The sequence below is a fragment of the Ambystoma mexicanum genome, chromosome 5p (assembly GCF_040938575.1).
Source record: "Ambystoma mexicanum isolate Mex_15411 chromosome 5p, UKY_AmexF1_1, whole genome shotgun sequence".
In the NCBI taxonomy this organism is placed as follows: domain Eukaryota; kingdom Metazoa; phylum Chordata; class Amphibia; order Caudata; family Ambystomatidae; genus Ambystoma; species Ambystoma mexicanum.
In genome coordinates, this window is record NC_090930.1 from 306,745,828 (window position 1) to 306,771,293 (window position 25,466).

At 50.4% G+C, this 25,466-nt stretch overlaps 1 protein-coding gene across 6 annotated transcripts in view; it reads right to left on the bottom strand.

Annotated features, from left to right (window-relative positions):
* MTMR1 (myotubularin related protein 1) overlaps nt 1-25,466 on the bottom strand; it is a 1,542,631-nt gene that overhangs the window by 1,271,079 nt on the left and 246,086 nt on the right. For 3 of the 6 annotated variants that reach the window (XM_069612749.1, XM_069612746.1, XM_069612745.1), the window contains exon 3: nt 21,021-21,044. The exons of the other annotated variants lie outside the window; for them this stretch is intronic. In XM_069612749.1, the coding sequence (XP_069468850.1) occupies nt 21,021-21,044 (24 nt within the window). The remainder of the gene's footprint in view (nt 1-21,020; nt 21,045-25,466) is intronic. 6 annotated transcript variants of the gene reach the window in all.

Here is a 25,466-nt window from a genome sequence, read left to right on the forward strand (position 1 = left end):
AAGCCAAAGGCCTCTCGCGTGCAGATTTTCGGTGTGCGCTCCCCACCCTTCCAGGGAGGCAGCCGTGGTCACTGTCTTCTGGTGGCCGAGGTCTGGAAGTCCATGCCCACCGTTAGATGCACGCGGGTGCCCCACCACCGGATCGCTCGTCGGAAGCTCTCGTCGAGTGTGATCCTGTCCTCAAAGCTGCCCGTCGTCTGGATCCAGCGAGCGTCCAGGAACTCCTGTAACGGGCGCATTCAAAGCCTGCACAGGCGGATGAGATGAATGCAAGAAGACATCATTCAGAGGAGGGATTTGATGGACCTCACCCTGGCCGCATTCACAACCAGCATCCGCTGCACCTTGCCCAAGATGGCCCTCGTCCTTTCCTCCGACGGAGAGGCCAGAAGCGCCACTGTGTCAAGTTTCGCTCCCAGAAACAGTGCGTCTTGCGCGGGCACCAGGTGGGACTTGGCGTAGTTTATGGAGAATCCCAGGTCCGTGAGTAGTTGGACGGTCCTCGCAGTGTGCTCCGCGGCGAGCTCCCTTGTCTTTGCTCGGATGAGCCAGCCGTCCAGGTAGGGGTAGACGTGGATCCCCTCCAGGCGTAGCCGCCCCGCCACCGGTGCGAGGCACTTCGTGAACACCCTGGGTGCCGACCTCAATCCGAAGGGAAGGGCTCTGAACTGGTAGTGACGCCCTTGGACCACGAACCTGAGAAACTTTCGGTGTCCCTTTAGGATGGGGATATGGAAGTAAGCATCCTCCAAATCCAACGACGACAGGAAATCGCCCTCCTCCAGCTGACCCAGGACGTGCTGGAGGGTGACCATCCGGAACTTATGTGCCTTGATGAATTTGTTCAGTCGTCGTAGGTCCAGGATGGGACGCCATCCTCCTGTCTTCTTCTTCACGAGGAAGTATCTTGAGTAAACTCCAGAGCCCCGAAGCCTCTTTGGGACGAGCTCGATGGCGCCTTTCTTGAGCATCGCCTTTACCTCCAAGAGAAGTTGAGGGACGTGATGTTCCTTCCTGGCCACGGGGGGGACGCGCGGGCACTTTTTTAGAAACTCGAGCGCGTGCCCCTGGGCCAGGGCGTCCAGCACCCAACGGTCGGTGGAGATGGACTCCCACACGCTGACGAAGTACGCCAGACGGCCTCCCACCGGGATGCTTCAGTGGGGGCCCGACCCCACGGCCGGTTCAGTCCTGCTTCGACACCGCTTTGCCGCCTTGTCCTCCCTGGCGAGTACAGCGGGGTCCGCCCGACTTGCCTCGTCCCCTGTAGGCTTCCTGTGACGACGAACGGGCCGCTTGACGTGGAATATCCGCCGCCGGAACCTTTGGAGGCACCCTGCTTGCCTCCGGTGCTCCGAAAGGGCGGCCGTCGCTGCTGGAGAACACCAAGAGGCCGGGCCGTCTCCGTGTCAGTCTTGATGGCTTGTAGGGAATCGTCCACTGTTTTCCCAAACAGGTTGCTCCCGTCGAACGGCATGTCCAAAACTCTGGTCTGCACGTCCTGCCGGAAGTCCGTTGCCTTGAGCCATCCACGCCGTCTAAGGCACACGCCGTTGCCCAACTGGCGAAATACAGTATCAGCGATGTCCGTCGCTATCGTAATGGCGTGGTCCGACGCCACTTCTCCTTCCTGCAAGATCTCTAGGGCCTCCGCCCTCTTGTCGTCCGGTAGGAAGTCCAGCAGGGGGGCAATCTTGTACCACAACTCCCTGTCGTAGCGTGCTACGATAGCCAAAGCGTTGGCAGCCTTAATTGTCGTCGCTGCCGATGAGATGACTCTGCGTCTCATCGTGTCCAATTTCTTTCCCTCTCCATCCGGGGGGGATGGGGGGGGTGGAGGTTGACATAGAGGCCGAAGCCCCCCCCCCGCTTTCTTCCTGGCTGCCGCGGAGACGACCGAGTCACGGGTCGGCTGTGCCCGGAGGCACAAGGGGGCCGCGTCCGGGACCCGGTACTTCTTCTCGTACCGATCCCTTCTCGCAGGCGTTGTGGATGGGTTCTTGAGGAGGGCGAGACCCTCATCCCATATATCGTCCAGTAGAGGTACGGCGAGGACCGTCTTCCTCTTGGTCTCGCGCCGTTGATAAAGGAAACCTTCCTTCTTCTCTTTCGGGCAGAGCTGGAAAAGCTCGGATGCCCTGGCGATCATGGCATGAAACGATCCAATCTCGTCGGGCGGGGAAGCCCGGGAAGGAGGTGACGACGGAAGATCCTCATTGTAAACCTCGTCGCCTGTACCAGTCGCGGCCGTGTCCGTCCCCGTATCATCCCCACGGGTCACCGACGGGGAGGAGGGCTGAGCAGGGCGCGATGGTTGAAAAGGAGTTGGAGGATGAATCCTTCTTCTCTTAGGAGGAGGGCTCCCAGAAGGGCCTGGCTCTGGGTCCCCCTTCGGGAGCGATTCCTCCGTTGGTGGTAACGGCAATCTCGTCCTTCTCTCCGAGCATAAGGACTGTATAGCCAACAAAATGGCTGCCGAGTTGTCTTGCGGCACTGGTTGAGGGGGATTCCGACGGGCGGTCAGGCGCCTCGTCGGCACCCTCGACGTTCTCATCGTCTCCTACGTCGGGGTCCCTCCCGACGGGCTGGTCTTCTTCCACGCCAATGCCGTGGCTTAAGACTTCGTTCAGCTCCTCTTCAGAGGTTGAGGCCGAATCCACGACGACCTCCTGGCCCCCCTTTTTCTTCTCCGTCGGAGGTTTCACGGGGGTCCTGTCGATGGGCTTGAAAGAGGACTCCCTCTGCGGTGGCAGGGAGACTCTGGGCCCCGAGGACGCCTCCACTGGTGTAGCCTCCACAGGCTGAGCCAGGGCCGCCGCGACTGTCTTGATAGAGGCCTTGGCAGGGTGGATCAAGGCTTTCACCACCTTAGGTGCGCTCACTGCCTTCTCATTGGGGGGAGGGTCACCGCCTCGCTCCCCCTCCGATGGGGCCTTCGAGCTCGACCGGGGTCTCTCCAGGAGCTTTGCCGGGTGCTCGGCCTTCCTCTTACCCGAGCCAGAGTGTTGGCTCGTGGTTGATGGCGCCGGGGAGTATGCGCCCTGTCTGGCAACCGTAGAGCCCGACCGTTCGGCGCTCCCGGTGCCAGCGGACTCGCGGTGCTTGGCCTTCTGTTTGGCCCCCGTCACCAGGGCACCCTCAAAGGTCTTAGAAGACCGCTCGGACTTCTTCTTTTTCTCGCCTGACGGGCTCTTCCCTTCAAGCCAGTTGGCAAGACGCAGATGGCGGTCCTTCATGGTCCGCTCCGACATATTGCCGCAAAACGCACAGTCCTTCTCCACGTGCGTCTTGTCCTCATGCAGGCAGTAGAGGCAAAGGGAGTGTTCGTCCTCCTTAAAGACATTCTGAAGCTGGCATCCAGGGCAGACCCTGAACAGCTCTCCGGGCGTCGAGCTTCCCTTCTCCTGGGCCATGTCCGAGATGGGCCTGAGAAACTTCTCGAGTCCTCCAAAAGCGTGGCTCGACGAAATCTTCACCCTTGAGGGGCGTAGAAGAATCCGACACGGGTCCCCGTTGATCGGATAAAGAAACGGTGGAGCTTGAGGCTCTTTTGACCGAAAAGAGAGAATTTTCCGATGAAAAAGCGTGAAAACGCACTAAAGCTCGAGAGCAATAGCACGAGGATCCCAACACTTGAACGTGCAGTAAAAATCTGAAGATGGCTGCCAGAGGCGGGGCTTAGGGAGATGGCAGTCATTGGCTGTGGTCAGTATGACGCAGAGATCAGTGATTGGTTACTACTAAGAAAGACAGATCAGAAATGAAACTGATACTGATTTTTTTCTTTACCGAGGATTCCCAGCCTGACGACGGGGAATATTCATGAGCATGTAAATCCATGCCAGACCCCATGCTGGAGAACTTACGCCAATGGTACAGGGATTTTGTTGCTGGCCTTCTGGCCTAAAGCAACACCTCCATCACATCATCCGGGAGGTCCCAATCCTTATATCTCAACCTTTCAGATACCAAGCGTGAAGGTTGAGAGTCCCGACATCTGGATGGAGAACCTGACCCCCCTCTCGCGAGATCAGATCCTCCCGGTAGGGAAGGCGGCGTGAAGGGCAGATGGACATTTCCAGAAGGTCCGGCTACCATCTTCTCCTGGGCCAATCTGGAGCAATGAGGATCATGTGGGACCTTAACCTTTGTAACCTCCCTAACACTTGAGGGGGACTGGAGGGAACGCGTACAGCAGTGGGAATGACCAATCCACTACGAATGCGTCTCCTAAGGCCTCTCTCAGAGGAAATTCCGTTGAGCAAAATCTCTTGCACTTCCGGTTGGCACTGGTGGCAAAGAGATCCACTTGTGGGGATCCCCAAAAGGCAAAGATCTCCAGAAGGCCTTCCTGAGCCAACTCCCACTCGTGAGAGATCGTGCTCTGCCTGCTCAGAGCGTCCGCCGCCGCATTTTCGTCTCCGGCCAGATGGACTGCCGAGAGCGAAATTCCCTGCTGGATGGCCCAGAAACAGAGCTGCATTGCCTCTCTGCACAACGGGAGTGACCCTACCCCCCCGCCCCCTTTTTTGTTGAGGTAATGCATGGCCACTGTGTTGTCAGTTATGATCAAGACACTCTTCCCCCGCACAGACGGCAGAAAAGCCTTCAGGGCTAGCATGACGGCCCTCAGTTCTAACAGGCTGATAGGGAGTTTGGACTCCGACGGAGACCAACGACTGCTGGCGGTCAAGGCGTTGACATGAGCGCCCCATCCTGTGAGGGAAGCATCCGTCACAACAGTCACCACCGGCCATGGTTGCCAAAATGGCTCCCCCTTCATCGGGTTCCCTTCATTGGCCCACCACAGAAGATCCCGGGAGACCGAGAGTGGAATCTGAACGGGTGTGACAACTTGCCTGAGAACTGCAACCACTGCACCTTGAGGACCCATTGCAGGGATCTCATCCTCACCCTGGCCTGTGGCACCAGAAAAATGTACAATGCCATGAAGCTGTACAACCTTAAAAATTCAAAAGCCGGGAGACTCTGGGCACGTTGAAACTTGTCCACCAACTGCACAATGTGATGAGCCCTCAAATTGGGAGACAAGCACTTCCCCAAGGACGTGTCCAACACAGCCCCAATCTACTGGAGCTGTTGGGAAGGTGTCAGATGTGACTACTTAAAATTGAGGGAGAAGCCCAGCCTGTGGAGGGAGCGGCATGTGAGACCAAGGTGAGTCAATGCTTGCTCAGTAGAGCGTGCACAAATCAGCCGGTCGTCCAGGTAGTGGTTGACGTGATTCTTCCCCCCCCCTCGCCCGTGATACGTTGCCACCACCACCATTAGCTTGGTGAAGACCCTCGTGCAGAGGTCAATCCGAATGGCAGGGCCCGAAACTGAAAGTGCGATTCGCCAGCCGCAAATCTCAGGTACTCTGTGCTTGGGATGAATCGGCACATGAAAGTAAGCATCCTGTAGGTCCAGAGACACCAACCAATCCTGAAGTTGAAGGGCCTGGAGGACTTGAGTAAGAGTGACCATCTTGAACTTGTCCTTCCTGAGAAGTTTGTTCAACCAACGCAAGTCCAGGATGGGTCTTAATCCCCAGTCTTTCTTTGGGATCAAAAAATAAAGGGAATACCAACCCTTGTACCTCTCCGCTACAGGCACCAGTTCTATAGCGCCTTTCTCTAGCAGGGTCAAGATTTCCTGCACAAAGAGTGGATCTGGAAGCTTCAAAGAGAGATTCCCCAGTGGATTGTCGTGAGGCCGCTTTAAAAAGGGAAGGCAGTAGGCGTGGGCTAATGTATCCAGAACCCACGCATCCGAAGTAATGGCTCACCACTCTTCAAGATACTGAGGCAGTCTGCCCCCAACCGGCAAACCATGGGACATGGCCTCATGACTGTTTTGGAGTGGCTACGGAAGTGCCTGAAGGCAAAGAGGCAGCTGCCTGAGCGGCTTTGGCACCTCTATTTCCCCAACCACCACGGGTACTTTTACGGTGACCCCTTTGGCTGGCGGCTCCTCTCGTTCTACCAAAGGAGGAGTAGTAATGAAAAGAACCTCCCCTCCACTGCTGTCCCATAGGACGAAAAGATGGAGGTTGACGCACAGCTGCGCTTAAACATTTTGCCACAGCTTTTGAGGTCTGCAACCTTTCAAGGCTCTCGTCAGCCTTGCTGCCAAACAAATGCGCGCCATCAAAGGGCATGTTCAAAAGACGGGCTTGCACATCCGGAGCAAAACCAGACTTCCGCAACCACGCAAATCTGCGTATAACTGTGCTCGCAGCCATTGACCAGCTAACACTGTCGGCCGAGTCTAAACACTCAAGGGATTCACACATAGCATCCTTGCCACCTTGCACGAGAGCAAAGAACCCATCTCTTTCTTCCCCCTCGGGAATATGCTCAGCCGCAAGAGAAACAGTTCCACAGAGTGTGTGAAGATCTTGCCAAGGAACAAGTAGAGTTGGCTGATTTCAGCACCATACACCCCGCAGAAAACACCTGAGGTGCCCAACTGTCGAAGTGTTTGTTTTCTCTATCTGGAGGGATGGTAGGGCATGCCGCCTGCCTCAAGGTGGCCGTAGCCGCCTGAACTACAAAACTCGCGGCAGTGGGGTGAGTGGATAGGTAGCTGGGGTCGCTACCAAAAGGGCAGTATTTCTTGGTGACGATTTGTTAACAGCCAGAAGAGATTCCAGTGACTGCCAAGCAGCCGCCACCCTTTTCTGTAAGTTAAGATTAAAAGGTAACACCGGGTCAGAGGATGGACATTGATCGGACCTTGATCCAAAATGTCCATAAGATCATCTTGCACAAAATCTTGGCCAGCCCAGATACTCCAAGACCCTAGCCATGAGTCTCCAGTAGGACGACTCAGCACGAGCCCCCGGCTCAGGCCAGCCAAATTCCACTTCCGGAGAAGTGTCCAGGCCACTAGTGTCATGAAGAGTCTGTCTCAACTCTTCCAGTTAGCTATCCCCTGAAAGGACAGGAGCCCCATCAGGATCAACAGGGTCAAGATCAAAATCTGACCTCTCCTCCTCCTCCTCCTCCTCCTCCAGAGGGAGGAAAAAGTCCTGCCTCGGAACAGCCGAGGACCTGGATTCCATAACAGGCCTCACAGAGTTGGAAGTAGCCTACTTAGGAGGATCCACAGCAGTGGGGATCTCAGACGGTAAATTTTGGGCAAAAAGCCTTGAAGTCGTCGAGGGCGTTGACGGTTTCGGTGTCAATGTCGACACCGGCGCCGACAGCGCCACAAAGGCAAAGCTTCGACGTCTGTATCCGACAGACCCAGCGCCGACTGAGTCAATGCCGACCTCGAGCCTTTAGCCGGTTTCTGCGGCCTTGCTGGGGATGAGGACCGAGACCTCGAAGCACGTCTCTTGCGACCATCCTGAGCCATGTCCGAACGGGACCCTTGAAGGTTCCCGATGAGGATCGCGCCGAGGACCTGAGCCCGAAGGCGTGCGAACCACGGATCGAGACAGTTCCTTACAGCTTCGTCAGAAGGCGCGGACAGAACTGTGCCCGGCGATTGGAAAATCGCCAACGTCTGCTCCCAAAAAGCAGCCCATTCCTCTGGGGTCGAGGACTTAGTCGGGCAAGCCACTTCCCTAGCAGCGCCACCCTCCAAGGAGGAAGCGGAAGGCGGCTGGTGACAGCGCTTCCTAGAACGCCGAGACGAGGACTACGAATGGCGGGAACCACGCTGGGACCGAGATGCCCCAGACTCCATCTGACGCAGAGAGTCACCCCTCGAATCGTCGATGGACATACCATTGGACTTGGATTTGCTTTTAAACTTACTGGGTTTGGAACCCCTACCTACATGATGCTTCCCCTTACTTTCCCGCAAGGCCTTAGCAGTCAGCGATTGCCATTTGGAACAGTTGTCTGTGTCGTGACTTTCGCCCAAGCACCACAAACAAATGCGATGCGGGTCGGTGATCGACATTTTAGACTTGCAGTCCCGGCAGGTCTTGAAGCCAGACCGTGGCGTCGGAGGGGGTCGAAGAGGAAGACATTCTCCACGAAGAAAACACGAGGTGCCCCGAGTTCTCAAAGCAAACACATTTGCAGAAAAAACTGAACGGAGGCTCCGGCCGCTGTGCATCCTATTTATAACATCCAGTGAAGTCGCCCTCGACGGAGGCCTTCGAGGGACATCGACCCGACACCATCGATGCAGGATGCCCTCTGCCGAAAAGTTTCCAAAGTGCACAGCTGTGGACATTACATGTCAAAGATGTGGAATACGTTGGAGGACACAGTCCATTTGAAACTGTGCCTTCATATGCGTAAGGTCTCCCTTAATTTCACATTCTGCCACATACAATACATACTACATAACAGACTATATTACACTCCCCACAAACTTAAGTTCAATCGAACCCTGATACACACCTGCCCAAAGTGCCAGACTGAGGCAGCTGACCAAAACACACACATGTTCTGGGCATGGAGCAAACTCCATGATTTCGGGGGGGGGGGGGAATTCTGCAGCTACTCTCTAACTTTGTGGGTACCACAGTGGGCCCTGGCCCCTACTGTGGTACTGTTTGGGTTATGGAGCAACTCCGCCGTCAAGAAAATGTCTAACTTTTTTAATATAAGTTGTATGGTGGCCAAAAATGGTTTCCTTCAGTGTTGGGAGCGCTCTTCCCCTCCTACCTTTAAAATGTGGTTGAATGCACTTACCTGGACTCAGACCTGCGAGGAGGAATATATAAACTCCCTTCCGACACATTGACACAATCCCTTTGAAGAACAAGTTACTCCTTACCTGGTAACGTTCTTTCGATGGGATGTTCCTTCGACGTATTCCTTATCTATGATATTTGTATCTCCAGCTTGCTGGCCTTGGAAAAACATTTTTTCCCCAGTAGAGGGCGCTGTGCGTCGACGTCCGTCGAGTAGGTGTTCCTCGACAGCCACCGTATCGACGCCAATGTCATGCCTATAAATGGCCACGCGCAGCGTCCGTTGCTCAGTTCCGTTTTGTAGAGTAAGGTAGTTATTGCATGAATGGTTACTACCCTTGAAGGAGCGTAAACTGCAACCACAAGGGAAAAATTACTGCATGGATGGATGGGAGGGGTGATAAGGAATACGTCGGAGGAACATCCCATCGAAAGAACGTTACCAGGTAAGGAGTAACTTGTTCATCGAAGGGATTGTGTCCTCCGACGTATTCCTTATCTATGATAGACTCCTATAGCAGTGGTATGTGATTGGAGGCGGGAGTAAGAGATGCCATATTACTCTTTAAGAACAGAGTGTAACACAGCTTTGCCAAATCTAGTCTCTTGACTAGAGGAGGAATCCAGGCTATAGAATTTGGTAAAGGTATGTGCGGACGACCATGTGGCAGCCGCACATATGTCTCGAATTGGTACCCCTCTTTGGTCGAATGAGCCCTTAGATTTTGAGGGGGCTCTTTCCCTGCCAGTTTGTAGCATTCCAGAATGGCTAAAATAATCCATCTGGAGATGGTTTGTTTGGTTATTGGTAATCCCAACTTATGTCCTGCGTAACCTAAAAAGAGTTGGTCTGCTTGTCTAATTTTAGCAAGTCTACTGATATAAAAACTCAAGGCTCGCTTAGGGTCCAGCCTGTGTAGTCTCTCTTCCTCTTTCCCCGGATGGGGAGGAGGATAGAATGACGGTAAAGTAATCTTCTGAGTAATGTGAAATTCAGAAACTACCTTTGGGAGGAAGTTAGGCTTCACCTGTAGAACGACTTTGTCCTTGTGAAAAATTGTATGAGGTTTACAAGATAGGGCTTGTATCTCGCTAACCCTTCTAGCAGATGTTAATGCTACCAATAAAAGAGTTTTCTGGGTGAGAAACCTCAATGAACAAGAGTGGAGTGGTTCAAATGGAGCACCCTTTAGGAAGTTTAAAACTAGATTTAAGTCCCATAAGGGAACTTGGAATGGTCTTGGAGGGTAAACATTAGTTAGACCTTTCAGGTATTGTATTACCAATGGCATTTTGAAATATGAAGGCTCCCCTGCAGTGCGCTTAAAGATCGATAGCGCTGCGAGATAGCCCTTAATAGTGCCAACTTGAAGGCCTGAATTTGCCAAATAAAGTAAGAAGGATAACACTGCAGGTGTACCACATGAAAAGGGTTCGATATTCTTTTCTTTGCACCAGCTGCAAAATTTATTCCAATGGCAGCGGTATAGAGTTTTAGTTGCTGGCCTTCTGGCCGAAAGCAACACCTCCATGACATCATCTGGAAGGTCCCAATCCTTGTACCTCAACCTTTCAGATACCAAGCGTGAAGGTTGAGGGTCTTGATGGCTGGATGGAGAACCTGACCTCCCTTCTGCGAGAGAAGATCCTCTGTACGGTAGACGAATTGGAGGGTGGATGGACTTGTCCAGAAGGTCCGGGTACAACGTTCTCCTGGCCCAATCCGGGGCAATTAGGATCATGGTCTTCCGAAACCGTCTCAACCTCCTGATCATTTGAGGAATGACAGGGACCGGAGGAAACGCATACAGAAGTGGGAACTCCCAGTCCACTACGAACGCGTCTCCTAGAGCTCCTCTCGGGGGAAATTCCCTTGAGCAAAATCTGTCGCTCTTCCTGTTGATACTGGTGGCGAACAGATCCACTTGAGGGGTTTCCCAAAGGGCGAAGATCTCTTGAAGGACTTCCTGAGCCATCTTCCACTCGTGGGAGACTGTTCTGCCTGGTCAGACCGTCCGCTGTCAAGTTCTTCTCTCCGGCTAGGTGAATTGCTGATAGAGAGATTCCTTCCTGAATTGCCCAAAACCAGAGCTGCATCGCCTCTCTGCACAGTGGCAGCGACCCTACGCCTCCTCTTGTTGAGGTAGTGCATGGCCACTGTATTGTCCGTCATTATCCCCATACAGACGGCAGAAAAGCCTTCAGTGCCAGTCTGATGGCTCTCAGCTCCAACAGGTTGATATGTAGTCTGGACTCCGATGGAGACCAACGACCGCTGATGGTCAAGTCGTTGGCATGGGCTCCCCACCACGTGAGTGAGGCATCTGTGACTACTGTTATCTCCGGCCATGGTTGCCAAAACAGTTCTCCTTTCAGAATGTTCTCTAGACAGGCCCACCACTGAAGGTCTCGAGCCAGTCTGACCGGAATCTGAAGGAGATCTGTCATCCTCCCTGAGAATTGTGACCACTGAGTCCTCAGTGCCCACGGAAGGGATCTCATTCTCAGGCGAGCCTCTGGCACAAGGGATATGCAGGATGCCATGAGGCCTAGCAACCTCAAAAAGTCGTAGGCTGGGAGACGTTGGGCATTTTGAAACCTGGTGACCATATGCAGAATATCTTGAGCCCTCACCTCTGGTGGCGAGGCTTTTCCCAGGGACGTGTCCAGGACTGCTCCAATGAACTGGAGTCTCTGTGATGGTATCATCTGTGACTTCTTTAAATTGAGGGAGAAGCCCAGCTTGTGAAGGAAGTGGCAGACATAATCTAGTTGGATCCGAGCTTGTTCCGAAGAAACTGCTCTGATCAACCAATCGTCCAGGTAGGGGTAGACGTGAATCCCTTCCCTCCTTAGACTTGCAGCCACAACCGACAGCTTGGTGGAAACCCTCGGGGCGGAGGTCAGCCCAAATGGCAGAACTCGAAATTGATAATGAGAGTTCCCAATTGCGAACCTCAGGTACTTCCTGTGCTTGGGATGGATTGGCACATGGAAATAAGCATACTGAAGGTCCAGAGATACCAACCAGTCCTGAAGCTGGAGGGCCTGAAGGATCTGAGAGAGAGTTACCATCTTGAACTTGTCCTTCCTGAGGAACGTGTTCAATTCTCATAAGTCCGGGATGGGTCTCAGTCCTCTGTCTTTCTTTGGTATGAGAAAGTAGGGGGGAGTACCAGCCCTTGTTCCTGTCCGCTACAGGTACCGGTTCTATGGCACCTTTCTCTAGCAGGTCTACAATTTCCTGCAGGAGGAGCGGATCCGGCACTTTCAGAGAGCTGTTCCCCGGTGGATGGCTCTGAGGGATGCGTAGAAAAGGCAGGCAGTAACCTTGGGCAACTGTCTCCAATGCCCAAGCATCTGACGTAATAGCCTGTCATTCCGGTAGATGGTGAGTTAACCTGCCCCCTACAGGTGTCTTGTGATGGGAGACCTCAGAGTGGTTTGGGAGCGGCTGATGCAGTTGCCGAAGGTGAAGCAGCTCCTGCTCCTGCTGATGCGGCTTTCTTTCCTCTACCCCGTCCACCACGGGTAAATTTTCCTTGGCCTCTTTGAGCCGGCCATCCTCTGCCTCTTCCATATGAGGAATAATAGCGAAAGGACCTTCCTCTCCAAGAGGATCCTGAGGGACGAAAATTAGTTTGGCGGATTGCAGCTCCTAGTGACTTGGCTGCTGCTTTAGATGTTTGCAGTTTTTCCAAACTGTCATCCGCCTTTTTACCAAACAGGGAAGAGCCGTCAAAGGGCATATTTAAAAGTCTGGCCTGTACGTCAGAAGCAAAGCCGGACTTTCTCAACCACGCATGCCTGCGGATTGTGGTACTTGCCGCCATGGCCCTGCTGATACTGTCAGCAGAATCAATGCCACTTTGAAGGGACTCACACATTGCATCTTTACCATCTCTGATGATATTTTAAAATGCGTCCCTTTCTTCTCCTTCCTGGAGGCAGTCAGCCGCTGATGAAGCACACTCCCAAAGAGTGTGGCTGAACCTAGCGAGCGTACAAGTCGCATTAATAGATTTTAAATCCGTGCTACAGGCCGAGAAGACTTTTAGCCATGGCATCATATTTCTTATCATCCCTATCCTGTGGAGCAGTGGGGTATGCAGATGTACTGCCTGATGAAATTGCAGCCTGGACCACCAGACTCTCTGGAGTAGGGCGATTAGATAGGTATTCAGGGTCAGGAGCAGATCCCCTATATTTCGCTGACAACTTCTTGTTAACCGCAGGGACAACTTCAGGAGTTTCCCAGTTAGTTAAAATCTTTCTTTGTAAAGCAGAATGAAAGGGAACCACAGGATCCTCCTGTGGACCTTTATCCAGAATATCTGTGAGGTCATCCTGTTGAAAAACATGTGAAGGCGCAGACCAACCCATGAACTCCATAATTCTTGAAATTAGGGTTCTATAAGGGGTTTCAGCATGTTCCCCTGGGTCTGGTTTGACAAATTCCACTTGTGGGGAAGTGTCTAGGCCACTTGCTTCCTGTAACACATCCTGAAGGTCTTTCAACCTTCTTTCCTCAGAAGCAAAAGTCTCTCTAGTTCAGGTGATGTAGTCCTCTGCAGCCCAAAAGGCCTTGCTTGATCAGAATCTTCCCTTTCTTCATAAATTGAAGTTAAGGGGGGATGCTCTGGCCTGTGAAATGGTATAAAACCCATCTCTAAAGCAGAGGGAGCCATCATCAGTGGCCTTGAAAAGGTCGATGTCGTCGACGCGGATGTAAAAATCCTCAAAGGCGCCGACAAAGGCGTCGAGAAAACTGGAAGAGGTCTCGAAGAACTCGAGAGGATCGGAATCCTGCTCGAGGATGTCGACGACATTCTCGACGTCGTGTCGGAGGCTCTCGGTGTAACCGTTGGCTGTGGAGTAGCCGTGGGTTTTTGTTTTATCGGCGTCGATGTCGGCGTCGACTCGATCGACGGATGCGTCGAAGAACCCTTCGATAACGGCGTTGATGGTGCCGATCTATGCTTCGAAGGGGCTTTCGACAACGGCGTCGAAGATGCTTTACTTCCCGATGGCTCATGGCGCTTTCGGGTCGACTCTTTTGCTGGGTGCTTCGACTCGCGGCGTTTAGATTTTTTGGGCTTTTCACCCGGGGTATCACCCTCAGCTGACTTCGAGGGGGTCGAGGCCGCTTTCTCGAAGACGCTTAGCATCTTTTTTCTGAATTCCTCCCACTCAGCCTGAGAGCTGTGTTTTGTGGGGCAATGTACTCTTTCAGGGGAACTAGAAGACGACGACGACGAAAAAGGAGATCTACGTCTCTTTTTCGAGTGTCTAGACCTCGACGAGTGGTGGGAGCCACTTCAAGACCTAGACCGAGAATGCTTTCGACGGTGAGGAGACGAATGTCTCTACTCTACCGCAGAAACTTTCGAGGAAGTTAAAACTGACTTGCCTCTCTCGAGATTCCCCTTACGCTCCTTCAAGGCTTTCGCCGTCATGGATAGGCATTCCTCACACTCCAAACACTGGTGTTCGATTCCCAGACACCACAAACAGATCCTGTCAGGATAAGTCAACGACATTTTCTTCCCACAGTCTCGGCATTTTTTGAAACCGGACCGAGAAGTCGTCGGGTCGGAGGAGGAAGCCATCGAGTACGAGTCAATTTTCTCGAGGAAATATGAATATATTTTGACTGACGAACTGAGCAACGGTATTCCGAGGCACACGAAGCGCGGAAAAACAGAACTGAACAACGGACTCTGCGCGTGGCCATTTATAGGCATGATGACGTCGGCGTCGATACAGTGGCTGTCGAGGAACACCTACTCGACGGACGTCGACGCACAGCGCCCTCTACTGGGGAAAAACTTTTTTTACGAGGCCAGCAAGCTGGAGATACAAATATCATAGATAAGGAATACGTCGGAGGACACAATCCCTTCGAAATGTATGGACTGAATTCCGTAGCTACCTTGTCAATCAATATGAAAGCGACCCGGTATCGCCTATACCGGACACTACTGCTGGACTAACCCAGAACACTTGAGGTGAAAGGGTTACTGTAATAGGAGCATATATTTAATGTACTATCTGCTACTGTACAAGGAGTTATATGTCTATGCATATGTACTGTAAACCTTCCTTAACTGTGTATGCTGTTAACCTCTGCCAGTAAATAAAAGTAAAAAAAAAAAAGTAAGTGTTAAAGTAAAGGCCATATTAACAAAACAAAAAAAAAGCATAGGCTATTGTTATTTTATATTAATCATAGGAAAGCACAAAAACAAGTTTGAGAAAGCTCTCCTTAGAAAACTTTGACTTAAAGAAAGCACTGTCGTGGTTTTGCTACCGTTTGCAAGCTAGTTCTCAATGAACTACATCAAAAGGAAAACGGATGTGAACAAGTTACTTACCCCTGGTTACGTTCTTATGACTGGATGTTCCTCCAACGTATTCCTCATCTTTGACATGCAATGTCCTTCTGAAACGAATTTCAGGAGACAGCGCTGTACATCGAGTCGTTGTCCCTCGAGGGCGACGTCATCAGAGGGTATATGTAGGATGCTCGGCGCCCGTTGGCCTAATTTCAGTTTTTCCCCTTGTCGTGTAGACGATATGCCCATAAATACAGGCATGATAGTACTCAGCCTTGGTAGAACGAAAGCTGTAATAGCATGTAAAATTCTATAGAAGGGTAGGTTGGGAGGGCGAGGAGGAATAAGTTGGAGGAACATCCAGTTCAAAAAAGGTTACATGGGGTAAGTAACTTGTTCTTCGAATGGATTGTGTCCTCAAACATATTCCTCATCTCTGACAGACTCCCAAAGTAGTATTTCTGATAGGACGGTGCAGATTTTATATATTAAGAATTTTCCAGGGTAAAGTCCTGCCTTACCAAAGGCAACGTCTTGCCAATGGGAAACATCCAAAGATTAATGCTTTGTAAACATGTGTATTGATGACCATGTTGCAGCATCACAGATATTCTTAATAGGAACGTCCCTTTGAATAGCTGTAGATGTAGGCATGCCCCTGGTGGAATGAGCATGCAAACCTTCTGGAGGGTCTTTTCCTGCTAGTCTGTAGCATTCAGATATAGTAGGAATGATCAACCTAGACAAGGTCTGTTTGGAGACAACCTGTCCTAGTTTGTGTCCTGTGTACCCTATAAAAAGTTGCTCGTCCACTCTTAACTTTGACATTCTGGAGATGTAAAAGCTTAACGCTCTCCTAGGGTCCAGCCTATGAAGTCTTTCCTCTTCCGTACCAGGATGAGGTGGAGGATAGAAGGAAGGCAGAACAATTTTCTGACTTTAATAAAGTCTGAAACTATCTTTGGCAAGAAGGAGGGTTTTACCCTTATAATAATCCTGTCCTTGTGGAATATGGTAAAGGATGGCTCGGATGAAGTGTCTGCAACTCACTCACTCTACGGGCTTATGTAATAGCTACCAATAGTATGGTCTTAAAGGTTAACAACCTTAACAGACATGTGCGCAAAGGTTCAAATAAAGCACACATCAGGAATTTCAAAACAAGGTTAAGGTCCCAAACCGGAATTTGAAAAGTAGATGGAGGGAACACATTTGTGAGCCTTTTTAGAAATGGAGTCACCAGAGGGATCTTGAAATAAGAACATTCTTCTGACGAGCGCTTAAAGATTGACAATGCTGCCAAATAGCCCTTAATGGTACCAACCTGAAGGCCCTTATTTGCTAATGAAAGCAAAAAGGATAAAACATCCGGAAGTTTACACTGAAAAGGTGCAACATTCTTTTCTCTGCACCAGTTGCAAAACGTATTCCAACGGCAACGGTACAGAGATTTTGTTGCAGGCCTCCTGGCCGAAAGTAACACCTCCATTATGTCATCCGGGAGGTCCCAATCCTTGTATCTCAGCCTTTCAGAAACCAAGCCTGAAGGTTGAGAGTCATGACCTCTGGATGCAGAAGACAACCCTCCTCTCGCGAGAGAAGGTCCTCTCTTTGTGGAAGATGCATCGGAGGACAGATGGACATGTTCAGAAGGTCCGGCTACCACATTCTCCTGGCCCAAACTGGGGCAATTAGGAACATGTGTTTCTTGAATCTTCTCAACCTCCTGATCACATGAGGAATGACGGGGACTGGAGGACAGTCGTACGAGAGTGGAAACTCGCAGTCCACCACAAATGCGTCTCCTAGAGCTCCTCTTGGGGGAAATACCGCACTTTCGGTTCACACCAGTCACGAACAGATCCACCTGAGGGATTCCCCAAAGGGCAAAGATCTCTTGAAGGACTTCCTGAGCTAATTCCCACTCGTGGAATACTGTGCTCTGTCTGCTCAGAGCGCCTGCTGCCATGTTCGCCTCCCGGCTAGGTGAACTGCTGATATGGAGATTCCTTCTTGTATTGCCCAATACCAGAGCTGCATTGCCTCTCTACACAGTGGTAGTGACCTTACACCACCTCTCTTGTTGAGATAGTACATGGCCACTGTGTTGTCCGTCATTATCAGGCCATTCTTTCCTCGTACAGAGGGCAGAAAAGCCTTCAGCGCTAGTCAGATTGCTCTCAGCTCCAGAAGATTGAGGTGTAGTTTGCACTCCGATGGAGACGAACGACTGCTGTCAGATCGTTGGCGTGGGCTCCCCACCCCGTGAGCGAGGCGTCAGTCACTACTATAATCTCCGGCCATGGGTGCCAAAAAAGGTTCTCCCTTCAGAATATTTTCCTTGCAGGCCCACCACAGAAGATCCTGTGAGACTGTGGTTGGAATCTGAAGTCGGTCTGACATCTTTCCTGAGAATTGGGACCATTGTGTTCTGAGAGCCCATTGAAGGGATTTCATTCTCAGGCGAGCCTCTGGCACCAGAAACATGCATGATGCCATGAGGCCGAGCAACCTAAAGAAATCAAAGGCTGGTAGCCTTTGGGCACTCTGAAATTTGGTTACCATCTGAAAAATGTCTTTAGCCCTCACTCCAGGTGGCAAGCTCTTACCCGAGGATGTATCTATCACAGCTGCGATGTATTGGAGCTATTGGGAAGGTGTCATATGGGACTTCTTGTAATTGAGGGAGAAGCCTAGTCTGTGAATAGAGTGGAAGGCAACGTTGAGATGATCCCAGGCTTGTCCGGGAGAACGCGCCCTGAACAGCCAATCTTCCAGGTTGGGGTAGACGTGAATCCCCCTCTTGAGACTTGCTGCCACCCCCGCCATGAGTTTGGTGAAACCCTTCGGTGGAGGTCAGCCCTAATGGAAGGACTCAAAATGATAATGTGAGCCGCCAACCACGAACCTCTGGTATTTTGTGTGCTTGAGATGGATAGGCACATGAAAATAAGCATCCTGAAGGTCCAATGACACCAACCAATCCTGTGATGGATCTGAGAAAGAGTGACCATCTTGAACTTGTCCTTCCTGAGGAACTTGTTCAAGTATCTCAAGTCCAAGGTGGGTCTCAGTCCTCCGTCCTTTTGGGGGTGGGAGGATCAAAAAATAAGGGGAATACCAACCCTTGTTCCTCTTCGCTACAGGCCCCGGTTCTATAGTGCCTTTCTCTAGCAGGGTTAAAATTTCCTGCACAAGGAGCGGATCCAGAATCCTCAGAGTGTTTCCCCGATAGACTGTTCTGAGGCTTCTTTATAAAAGGGAGGCAGTAACCGTGGGCTATTGTTTCCAGAGCTCAAGCATCTGAAGTAATGTCTCGCCATTATTCTAGATGCTGAGACAGTCTACCCCCCCACTCGTGAGCTGTGACTCAAGCCCTCAGAGTGGTTTTATAGCGGCTGTTGCAGAGGCCGATGATAAAGAGGCCGCTGCTTGAGCTGGCTTGGCACCTCAACCTCGTCCACCAAGAGAACATTTTCTTTCGCCTCTTTGACTGGCAATTCCTTTCGCCCTTCCAAATAGGGAGTAATAGCAAAAAGATCTACCACTCCAAGGTCGTCCACTAGAACGAAAAGGCTGAGCTTGCCCAACAGCAGCGCCTAAATATTTGGCAGCCGTCTTAGAGGTCTGCAACTTCTCAAGGCTCTCGTCAGCCTTGCTGCCAAAAGGAGGAGACCCGTCAAATGGCATGTTGAGAAGTCTAGCCTGCACATCAGGTGCAAAACCAGACTTTCGCAACCACGCAAATCTGCACGTCGCGGAACTGGTAGCCATGGACCTGCTAATGCTATATGCAGAATCCAGCCCAGATTGGAGGGAATCACACATGGCTTCTTTGCCATCCTTAATAGCTAGGAAGCCGTCCTTTTCATCCCCTTCAGGACTCTGCTCTGCCGCTATAGAAATACACTCCTATAGAGTATACAAACATTTAGCAAGGGCACAAGTGGAATTGGCAGATTTTAATGCAATGCTCTATGCGGAAAATAACTTTCTCGCCCATCCATCTACGCGCTTCTTGTCCCCATCAGGAGGGATGGTAGGGTACGCTGCTTGTTTTGAAGTAACCGTAGCTGCCTGGACCACCAGACTCTCCGAAGTGGGATGCTTTGACAGGTAGCCAGGGTCCCTACTGGAGGGACAGTATTTTTTGGTGAGATTCTTGTCATCTGCCTTATTAGTGTCCGGAGTCTCCCAATTCCTAGCCACCTTTTTTTGAAGTGCCACATGGAAAGGTAAAATTGGAACAGTTGGCGGACCCTTGTCGAGAATGACAGTTACATCATCTTGGTCATAGGGGGCTGGAGGCCTAGCCCAACCCAAGCATTCGACAACTTTAGACATGAGCTGATTGTAAGAACAGTCAGCATGCTCCCCTGGTTCTGGTTTTCCGAACTCCAGCTCTGGAGAGTTGTCAATTCCACTTGCATTCTGCAGATTATCATATAGATCCTGCATTCTGCTTTCCTCTGAAATTAGGCCTTCAGGCAAATTAGGTGTGCCGTACTGAAGCCCAAAAGGGGCATTCTCGTCTGAATGCTCTTCTTCATCAAAAATTGAAGTTAGAGACTTTAAAAGTCATTTTTCGTAAGAGGAGTGTATATTTTTTCTGGTCTTAAACCAGAGACTTCGATGTTGTCAAAGTTGTCAACGTTTTCTTAGACCGTGCCTTTTTAGGAAGGTCACTTGGTTCAGATGGCCTAGCTGGCAGAATTGCTGCAGCTGGTGTCGATGAGGTCGACACTGACGTCAATGGCATAGATGGTTTAGTTGGGGGGATGGGGTCGAGGGCCTGGTGGGTGTCATAGGCACCAACGGTGTTGAAGTTGTCGAAGGTGCCGACGACCTCAAACTCTTCCTGTGCCTCGAGTGATCCTTCGATTTTTCAGATCGAGTCCTTGAGGGCTCTTGATGCAGATCACACTTTTTACTCTGGCTTGAGGGTGCAGGAGTTTGAGGCTAAGACCTCTCCTTTCCAGCTTCCTTAGAAGGCTCTGTCGGAGCATGCCTTTGTTTTACAAAGATTTTCAGCATTTCCACACAGAAAGCTTTCCATTCTGCGGGTGTTGACCTTTTGGACGGACAAGCAACCCTCTCGGGGGAACCGTCAGACGAAGTTGTTGATGAAGATGACCTGCAGTGCCTTCTCTTTGACTTCTTCAAGAACGCTTAACCTTCTTCCTCCGAGGAGAGTCGCCTCATCGGTCGAAGGCCCGGCAGGTCGGGCCTTAGGAAACATTTCCTACCTTAAGCTTCCCCTTTTGTTCCCTGAAGGCTTTTCCCGTCATGGACTGGCACTTGGAAAAAGCATTCGTATTGTGGTCCTGTCCAAGGCACCACAGGCAGATTTGATGCATGTCGGTTAAGGACATCTTCGGACTGCAATCTCTACATTTCTTAAACCCGACCTTAGGTGTCGACGGTGTAGACAGACATTTTTGCAAGATGTTCGAAAACAATAGAGCAATAAAATTTCACAAGTATGAGGTGCACCGAATTTCTCACAAAGCAAATGCGTTTGTGGAAAAAACCGAACTGAGGCCAACGGGTGCCGCGTGTGGTACATATACCCTCTGATGAAGTCACCCTCGACAGAGGCCTTCGAGGGGCATCGACTCGATGCCATCGACACACAGCGCCCTCTGCCGAAAATAAATTCCGAAGCAGCTCAAACTGGACATTACATGTCAAAGATGGAGGAATATGTTGGAGGACACAATACGTTCGAAATGTGGGCACTTAAAATCGTTTGCAATCATCTATTCTATCTGAATAAACTAAATATGTTTAGAGAAAAATCACTACTGTTCCCACATAAAGGTTTGATTTATGACATGTACATCATTTAAGCACGCAAAACATTTCTATTGCATACACATAAGACAATTATTGATCTGCTTTGCAAACAATTTTTGTTGCACACAAACACCAAAGGCTAAGCAAAAACACATCACACACACAGATTTTAACACAGCATGTGCGGAAGACTGAAAGGCTAATTTGCTGTTAGCCAAACATAACCTTACCCTTTTTTCAGGCCTTCTGTAAACCTGTTAAAACACATAGGGTTATCATGAGAAAAATATACAGTCAATGTGTTAGTTCATTTACTATGGCAATGCCATAAGAGTCAATTTAATACAAGACATAATCAACACAGGATTTTTTGTATGATTTTCCAAGTTTAAGGGCGTGGATGATGAGTATTCCTTTTTTAGATGAGAACCACTTCGTGAGTTATGCCTTCACCCGTTTAGACTACTTCAAAATTACAGGTACACAATCTGAGAAAAACCATACTAAAGCCTGCATTTGTTCCAAAGTGTTCTGTGTTCCACAAACAAAAAGGGCATGATTATGCAAACTATTTTCTAATTGATTGTAAAAAATGTATGGGAGTAATTGCAATTAGTTGAATAATTTTTATGTGGTGAATATTTGTGTAGGTGGAAGCCAGTCGCTGGTGGTAGCTTCAGAACCACTTGCACAATAGAACACTGAGTAGGATTGGTATTACTCCCTCCTCCATTTGTGATACAAGAGGTATACAGAAATATAGCAAATTCTATTAAAAACTGTGATGGGTTTCTTTGAGGACTTGGGTTTGAGCACTTCACAGAAGATGCAATTTTTCAGAATGGTAACATAAGATTGCTATTCTGCCCTCTTTGAAAAGTTGAGCTTGCATTTTTCAGCTTTCTACATACCAGCCCAGATGCTCCACAAGTGGAACTTTTTAAGCAGAGGAAAATAATGGCATGCACTAATGGTGACCATCACTTCTATTAGAGACTGTAGTGGAAAACAAGTGCTTGGTAAAAACGTAAGCAGTCTTGATGGTACCAAATAGTAAAGACTGCTGTGAATAAGCATGTAGAACGATTTCAGACATCAGTGCAACACAAACCCATATACACTGCTCTTTCACTAAAACATTAATCTGTTTGGTCCTCCATAAAACACAATCCTGCACATTTTAGCGTGATTATTAAGACCCTGCACATTCCAACTAAGGAGAGTTCATAACTCCTACGTCACTGCTCCAGCCGCCATTCCAACCCAAGAACTGCAATCTCCTTGAAAATACCATAACAAAATACACTCCGATATGCTCCCCTTGGCCCAGTGCAATACAAACCCTTTTGAATAAATACCCCAAAACCCTTAACAGCCCCACAAATCCTCCCCCACAGCCCACATGAAACCAGCTGTAATGCCGCCCCACCCCCACTGGCCACCCATCCCTACACGCTAACACAGGGACGTCTGACTCCACAACCTTCAGGCCCATGAGGGAGGGGGCACCAAACCAAGGAAAAGAAAAGCAGCTGGGCTGTACCGTTCCATAATCAAAAACGGCCCCTATGAGGCTTATCCATACTATCCCTTCTGGCCAACCCAAAATACACGCCGCCAATAGATGTACCCCAATACACACCACCAGAGGGCAGCCCCCCTCACAAACTCCACCCCGCCACCCCAAGAGCAGGGGCCCAGCACACCACAAACAGCATCAGGAACGTCACCCCCTTACGCAGGGCCTCCGGGACGACCTGCATTTCAGCCGGATCTGTGTAGAAATGTATTTTATCATTACAGACCACTCTCAGCTTAGACTGATACAGTATGCAGTATTGAATACCCCTCTCATGAAGGGAGCGCTTGGCAGCCAAAAATGTTGCTGACGACGGAAATATCCCAACACAAAATGGAGGAGGCAGCATGATAACCCCTGCGGGGTCATGACGCCGGCAACCTGGGTCCCTCCCCCTGGGGAAAGGAGGTCAGGGGGCGGAACAGCGCCAGGGCGCCAAATTAGCCCAAAAGCCCGCGAAGGGCTAACAAAAGAAAAGGGGCGGGGCGAGCACGTTATAAGCCGGCAGGGCTGGGGTGCAAGGCATCTCGCTCCTGCACTGGGACCCGGCCGCCCTCTCGCCAGCAATAAGGATTTCGTTTGACACGACGTGCCCTGAGGAAGGATTTCGTTTTTGCCATGCAGTTCCTGATCCAGAGGAAAGAAGTTTCCAGTTTGGTTGCTGAGCAGGATGCCATGCAGAGTTCCCAACCCAGAGGAAGAGGGTTCCAGTTATGGTGCGGGTTTCAACGACGAGGATCGTTGCGGCAGCCAGGAATGGGCGGCGGGTAAGGAGCAGTGTTAGGAGAGAGAGGATGGCGGGGCTCGGCACTGGGGGCTGGACGCAAGGTTATTCCAAGGGCTAGGACAAGCGCTAGTAAAGGTTGCGCTTACGCCTGCTGTTTTATAAAGTTGAGGGCTAGTAAAGGTTGCGCTTACGCCAGCTGTTTTAAAGTTGAGGACGTTTTTGCGGCGGTCGCAATGTTGTGCTACGCCCGCAGGTTTCTGTATTAGCAAAACCAGGCGGAGTGGCTGGTTGACAGCAGCAGGGTACGGCCATTACGGGCGTGCAGTGAGATCGGAAGGGCAGAGGGGGCCCAGCGGTGGCCTCAGGCTGTCCAGTGTTAGCGAGGCATGCATCAGCGGAGTTGGGAATGTAAACAAAGGGGGCAGGTGGTGGCAGCCTGGTCTGCCGTTTTGTTGCAAGCATTAGGTGTTGACCGTACGATTTGCAAACGACTATCATCTTTTCATATTTCGCCTCCAGTGCTTCGGCGGAAAGGCGCCTCTCTGTTTTCAAACACCGACGTGTTGGAACGCATTTGCACAACTCGTCAGACAGAGCGTTACAGGCGTCATAACCGCCCCAAAATGCTGCGTTTCCTGCCAAGACAAGCGTCAGAGTTTTCTCAGGGGCTAGATGCAAACACACAGGGAGAAAATGTTTCTCAACAAGTGAGTAAACAGTTAGAACAAGCGAATGCATTGGTTAAGAATGATTACATGACTGTAGTTTACAGCACTTCAGTGACTGAGGGTGGTAACATTGTCTAAGACCATCACCCTGAGCCGGCCCTACTGGGAATCCTTTAAGTGAATTGCGGTGGCAATATGCTGTCTCTGCACCAGGAAACTACGATTGTTCGAGCGTATATGCCTTAAATATGGAAAGTAATAAGTGCATCTAATTTTATAAATTGGATCACGTGGGAGTACGCGCTGAGGGACGAAGTTGTAAGAGACACATTTGGAGTCAGAAAACGCAAATGGCATATTAATTACACTAAGAGCGCGTGCGGTTAGGGGCCCCAATGCGAGAGTTTGCACCTGTTCAAGTTCAGTGCCTTATGTTAATAGCAATTCGGCAAAAAGCGCCCTCCAATTTTAATACGACTGGACATGGAGAAGCGAGTGCAAGGTCCAGTGCATGTATGCCTCTATCTGTCGTAGCTCGGTGGGAAAGGAGCCATGCCAGGTGCTGTCCGTCACAAGAGTGACGTAACTAGGGGCAGGTGGGGTTTGGTACGCATGGTCTTTGCCATCCATCGGCTATTAACAAAAAAGAAGGCCGACTAAAAGAAAGCAGTAGTGAGTTTACCATGAACGTTGTACTGCATTGCTGCCATGAGCTGCTATTCGGGTTTCCAGCTGCGCCTAACTGAAGCATGCCCAGAAGGCGGTAGTGAGTTTACCATGGACGTTGCACTGCATCGCTGCCGTGAGCTGCTTTTCGGCTTGCCAGCTGCGCCTTACTAAAGCATGCCCAGTACTGCTGCAATCCTGTGGGGTGAGAACAGAACATTCGGCCGGGGTTGGTTTCTGACTACTTGATGTAATACCTATATTCCTACGTCCGAGCCAAGCTCATCAAGGGTTGAGCTACTGAGTGGGGACTCTGAGTACAAACTTATTGAGATCAGCGAAAGAAAAGTGGAAAGTCTCTCCAATATTCCGTTCGACAGCACTGTCGAGAGAGAAGGGAGAATCAATCAGTTAGGTCTAAAAAGTAACAGGAGAAATAGTTTTGTAAAAACAGCAATAGTCTCAGTGTTAATTTAGATGATGTGGCATTTCATATGTCTTACTCTCCTGTAGTTTGCCATCCTACATCCATACTTGCCAACCTTACAAATCAGGTAGTAGGCAACTGCTCTTTAAAGCTGTCCTCGGCCTACAGATTTCAGTGACAGATCCAACCGCTTCTTATGGTGGCAGGTACTGCATACGACTGTAGGGCAGACTCCAGCACAGAGCATGCAACACACAATACCGATCTGTTAGCACAGCGAGTAGAGCGCTCGCTTTGACATCAGTTCAGAGCCTGCTGACGCAGGTTCGAATCCCGGCAGGGCCAAACTCAGCCTTTCATCCTTCCGAGGTTAAAAAAAAAAAAATGACCACCCAACACCGTGGGTAATAATAGGAAGCGCTCAAATACCTGGGGATTCATAGCGCTATATAAATGCGAAATGCTGAATTACTAGATCAGTCTGTCAGTGCAAGGGGGTGGCAGGTGATTACTGTGATTGGGCTCAGAGCAATCCACTGACCTGACAGATACATGACTCTTTCCTTACAACCCTTAGATGAACCACCAGCGTTTGCAAGGGGCAGACCT